This window comes from Cibotium barometz, chromosome 46, assembly GCF_041138505.1.
Source record: "Cibotium barometz isolate CiBa-2024 chromosome 46, ASM4113850v1, whole genome shotgun sequence".
Classification (NCBI taxonomy): Eukaryota; Viridiplantae; Streptophyta; class Polypodiopsida; order Cyatheales; family Cibotiaceae; genus Cibotium; species Cibotium barometz.
The window spans coordinates 42790319-42795923 of NC_141091.1; the positions used below are offsets into that span (position 1 = coordinate 42790319).

At 36.7% G+C, this 5605-nt stretch overlaps 1 protein-coding gene across 2 annotated transcripts; it reads left to right on the forward strand.

The window, feature by feature from the left end:
• The first annotated feature begins 2511 nt into the window (after positions 1-2511).
• LOC147612242 (uncharacterized) lies at positions 2512-3700 on the forward strand. Of its 2 annotated transcripts, XR_015263585.1 has the most exons (3): positions 2512-2641; positions 2815-3491; positions 3603-3677. XR_015263585.1 is itself a non-coding variant. In XM_086783604.1 (2 exons), the coding sequence occupies exons 1-2, from the start codon at positions 2571-2573 to the stop codon at positions 3047-3049; spliced, it is 306 nt and encodes a 101-aa protein (XP_086639730.1). In that variant the 5' UTR covers positions 2512-2570; the 3' UTR covers positions 3050-3700. The 2 variants fall into 2 exon arrangements, 1 of the variants encoding a protein (XP_086639730.1); XM_086783604.1 differs by having other exon boundaries at positions 2815-3700.
• Positions 3701-5605: the final 1905 nt, after the last annotated feature.

Sequence of the window (5605 nt, forward strand, 5' to 3'; positions counted from 1 at the left end):
TTAATAATATGATCTTTAATAATATTTTTATTGATCTAATCCCAAAATATAACCCTTTAAAATTAGTGATTTTAAATTCTTTTATTTAATAAGTTACATATATTTTATTATTTAAATTTCTATATTCTATTTCTCTAAATTACTAAATTAACTTTTCCAAAAATATGTTTTTGAAAAAAGAGGGGAGGTGGGAAGGAGATGCCACGTGTCACAAGCGTGCATGACACGTGGCATTCTCTTGACATGTGGCACTATTATGATTGATGTGGCAATTCCATGATGTGGCATGCCATGTCACCATGTGCGAGGTGGCATGCAAAGGTGGCAAGATGATGTGGCATTAATGATGACTAGGATGATGAGGTGGGGAGTCAACTAGGTTGACCATGCTGACATGGAGGGTGGAGGTGGCAAGCTGAGATGGCGAGCTGCTTATGTGGATCCTCTCGATGCTCATGTGGACATAAAGTGGCATGCATATATAAGGTTTGGGCCTACCCAAGCCTCACACATGGAATGAAACCTAAGCTGTGAAGTTTACCAAGCCTAGATTTCCAAACCTAACTAGGATTGGTTTTAGACTTGAAAAGGGGAGAGTGGACACAATATGGGAATTTTCACTTGGGAGGATTGAAAATGGACCTTCCCATACTCAAATCAAGCCAATTTTTTTTTAATAAATTCATGGCAACAAGAGTATTGATCCCTTGAGTTTTTAGATTGAAAGATTCAATATTTAATTTTTTAGAATTAAATTACTATTGATTTAATGGGCCTCTGACAGTCATAATAAATTTTTCAAAGTAAATCTACAAAAATCAAACCGTTAGATTTGTAATTTTATCTTATACCCACATTATACTAATCTTTCCCAATCTAATCATCACTAGATCCATACAATTTGAGCATTTTAAATGGTAGATGTGGTGGGAGGATAAAATAGTATGTTTTTAAACAATTCTAATATCTTTTAAATAATATAGAAAATAGTAGAACACATCAAAAATTACTCGATAAATCAAGTTAAGCTCTATGTTATTTGTATTTGTGATATGCAAAGTGGGAACATCGTATGAGTAATAATGTAAAAGTTATAGGCAATTTACTCACATTCACTATACCTGTCTAAACCTAGGACAGGGCCTGTATACAAACTTGGAAAAGGGGATTTGCAATTATTGGATATTCGATCAGATTATAGTTTTAGGTGCCCAACTTTGCATATGATGTTTCATTAGAAGACCTTGAAGTGAAACTCCTTGGCTAACTATGAGAGATTGGCTATTCTTCTTGAAAAAATGCCTGTTTTTCAGCTAAAGCCAAGGGCGCCCACGACATGAAACTAGATAACCTCATCTTGCAACCACCCTTAGGCAATTGCATTTCTCAAATAGGGAGTAGCAATATGTAGCGTATTAGATCATGTATTTTTTATTTTTATTCAATACTTCAAAATTGTTGCGTAGCACATTAGATCAAGTATTTTTGTCTTTAATTGCATACTTTAAAATTTATAGTCCGATATCCACAATAGTTAATCCTATAGTCACATAGTATTCTAGCCTTTCAATAAACAAATATTTTGATTGGACATATGAGATGGAAATTTTGGGGTCAGAGCTTCATATTTGTTTTAGAGAGTCCCATTCAATGTAGTAAGTGAAAAGAAATGTTTTGTTTTTCGGAACGATATAAGCTTCATTTTTCCTCGAATTCAAATGTAATGCTTGCACGAGTAGTGCGTGTTCCTCAAATTCTTTGTAATTGAGTTATGTAAGAAGATTGTTGGTGTCAAAATCAATTTTGAGAAATGCATTTTGTTCAAGAATATTGCACAAAATACAATAGAGTTATGCACGCTCAAAATCATCTCTATATTATCTTAAGGAAGAGTTTCACAAAGCTTCCACGTGGCAACTCTATATTATCTTAAGGAAGAGTTTCACAAAGCTTCCACGTGGCAAGAATTTGGAGGTTCGGGAAAGGACGGAGGAGGTTTGGGTAGAATTTGATTTTGGAAACCTCAAAAGACATGTGGAGCACGGGTCCCAACTAGTTTCTCTTAACAGAAATGCAAAGAAGACAAGGGCCATTCAAGTTGCCTTGAGAGAAAGAAAGCGTCGTTTTCCCACGCTGATGGAACAAGAATTGTGAGCGAATCATCTCTATACAAATCCACACACTCCATCTCTATTTAGTTCTCTGTCTCCATGACAATCGGATCATACGCAAAACTATACTGCCAAAACAAAGAAGAAAACACGATTTGTCACTTTGATTAGTAATATTATATTAAGTTATGATATAGCACTCTAGATTGAGAAGACCTTTATAAGGGAATAATCGTACATCTTTTTTTGGTCCCCTGTTCTAAAGCGCGTGCCCGTAAAAGCACGTAGTGGACCGATATTTTGGACACACGACTGCACCGAGCGACTCCCGTGTCTGCCGCGTCAGGGATGCAGAGGCCTCAATTTGAAGGCCGACCCCAACCTTCAATTAGTTGGCCAAATTTAATTTTACTTTAAGCTTAGCTAGCAGCCGAGGATGGACAAGCAGAGTGCTGCAGCATGTGTGGCGATGTGGGCTTCCCGGAGGAGCTCTTCCGCTGCCACACGTGCCTTACAAGAGTCCAGCACAGGTATATTATTTCTGCAGAGTCCCACATATACTATATTCACCGTAATTGTAGTAGTAAAAGGCTTGATATATGCACATTATTGCTTTCGAGTTATAGCTGCCTGTGGTCGACTAGCAGGATCAGTTCTTAGAGGTTTTTGATGCGAATATTAATACGAGCTGCGCGGCTTTCAGGTATTGCAGCAGGTGGTATCTGAAGCTCTCACCCCAAGCTGCCAACTGGGCTTGCGAGCGGTGCGCGTCTGCGGCGGCTGCTGCCGCTGCTGCGGAGGACTCCACCTCTAAAAAGCTCGACATGGCAGTTACGCCCTGCAAAGGTACTGCACAGCTCACACTTATCGCGGCTGATCATCCGAACAGCAGAGAAAAAAGAAGGTACCATAGGTCGATACTTATGTCCACTCATTGAGTTATTTATTGGATTTAATTCTTTGTGTCCTTTCTCCAATTATCTCCTCTTTTTTAATTTTTAGATCATTTTGCTATAGTATATAGCTAGTCAACACATGGAAGTTGGAAACTAGTCCCTCATTTAGCATCATTTTTAGCTTTTGGAGTTATAATCTAGGTGCTTGCATTTCAATATTTCTTGCCAAGGAAATGTTCTAAAGCAGACATGTTACTTGGAGGTTGCGGCTCTTGCGGCACGAAGACAAGACTAAAAGATCAATGAGGATTCATCATGTTGGTATTAGTAAAGTAAGATTCTTAAGAGGGAACCTACATTATACGTTACTTACTCTTCTCTTTGTCACTTTTGTAGCTTCAAATCTTTCATGCTTTAGCCACATCGATTGCTACAGTGGGTGCTAGGGGTGCCATGGGTTCTTTTAAAATTGCATCTGTTGGTGGTATATCTTCTCGTGGCACCTCTTTCTCCTTATTCTTGGCCTTCTAAGAATTTTCTACTTCTTTGTCTTCTTCTATTTTACCTTACGTTGGTAGCTCGTACTATGATGCAGAGGATACTTGAGTCTCTTCCAAGATCATGGGTTGCAATGGCTCCTCTTGTGGCTTCTCAGTAACTTATATTGTTTCTTATATCAAATTTTCATCAAAGAGGAGAGGCTTTTTTTCTCATACTTGATACAAATATTCCAATGTATGTGTGGCCTCAGGCTCAATGAACATGACACATTTGATTCCTATGTCAGGATCGATCCCATTGAAGAGAAAGGGCTTAGGGATGGAGGCAGGTCTTCTTCTATATATTCCTTATAAATATTTTTGTCCTACCTTAGGTTCATGAGGGAATGACCCTAGTAGATTCCTTCTTAAACTAGGTCCTTGCTCTATTCTTGAGAAGATCTTTGCGATGATGGCTATGAGCATATATGCTTTTGTGTTCTAAGACATCTTCATAGCTTATCTTTGTTGGCTCACGAAACACTTATTTATTGGTGGGAGTGGGGTACCTATAATAAGGCTTATAATCTTTATTAGTAGAGGTATGGGTTGACGACCTTGTTTTAGTGTATATTTATAGTTGTTTGTTAAGTTAGTAGGCCAAGTCATCCTTCAAATTCTTGTGTGTTTCCTACAATTTATGAATACCAATCCTATTATATCTATCCTTGACCTTAGTTTGGATAATCATTGAAAGTGCCGTCCTTTTGAGATCATTTTCCCTCTCCTTGACATTTGAGTATTCATTGCTATATTGCTGTTAAAGATTTTTTCCTTGAGCATAGTATCAAATGGCATATCCTTTTTCTCACTTGTCTTGGTCCTCATAAAATCATCTCCCACGTGTCCTCATAAATGGTTTTCTAATAAGAGTGAAAAACTAGACTAGGTTTTCAAATCTATGGATATTGAGATATTCATGCCAAAAAAAGTTAGCATGGTTTAGTGATACATATGGAGCTGAGACTAAATGCATGTGAACCATTTGCAAGAACCTTGAGTGACGTGAAAATCTAGTCTTTTTTTTTGCAATGTGAATATTTGAGATATTCACATTGAGAAAATGTTAGAATTGATGATAAAATATTGTTAGGATAATTAAAACTGTCATAAAATAAAAAAAATCAATAGGTAACAATGTAATTGTAAACACTTTTTGACATGAAGAACTAGATTTCTTTTTCACGATCATGAATATCTGGAGATATTCACACCATAAAATTGGTGTCTACTTGACAAATGTGATGCGTAATAGTAATAGAGCCTTTTTCCTTGATGAGATGAAGTAAGTAACATCGTGCTTCCATCTTATGTTCTTAAAAGAAAAATCACTCTCAACCCTCCATACAACCTCATGTATGTCATGTAATGAAAGAATCATGTAACACTCAATATGAATCACTCTACACTCCACATATCTCATATAACACTCCCTATGATAATTCTTGTTCTCTTCTCTCTAGTTCAAAGTGCATTCAATAAGATTTGTAAGGTAGTTTGTCTCTCTATTTCATATCATTAAAAAAATTTCTCCTCTCTCCACTCCACATATTTCATATAGCACTCCCTATGAAAATGTTTATTCTCTTCCCTCCATCCAACCTCACATATCTCATGTAACACTCCTTATGAAAGATCATAACACTCATTAATGAATCCCTCCTTATGAAACTTCATCTTCTCTTATCGTCACTACAACTATCTCACATAATACTCCTTATGAAAATGCATGTTCTCTTCTCACCACTTCACACTATCTTTAAACAAGCTTTTGCAAGAAAAGTTGTTTCTTTTTATTTCCTCTATTTCACAATTAGGGTTCTTCTCCATTTTACTATGAATTTTTCTAAGCATCACTACAAGGAAAAGTGATTATAGGCATGCTTTTAGACGCGTTTTGACAACATGCTTTAAATTATTTACGGGCGCATCTATGCTGGCGTCTACGGACATGCATCTATATACGCATCTATTTACTTGTCTATATTAGTGTCTATAAGCGTGTCTATAATACTGATATAGAGGTACCTACAGACGCCAACATAAACACGTAAATAAA

Bases quoted from the DNA above. Each gene is read 5' to 3' on its own strand.
- LOC147612242 (XM_086783604.1), top strand. From the start codon at position 2,571: ATGTGTGGCGATGTGGGCTTCCCGGAGGAGCTCTTCCGCTGCCACACG. The intron at 2,642-2,814 runs GTATATTATTTC...CGCGGCTTTCAG, and splicing joins CTTACAAGAGTCCAGCACAG to GTATTGCAGCAGGTGGTATC.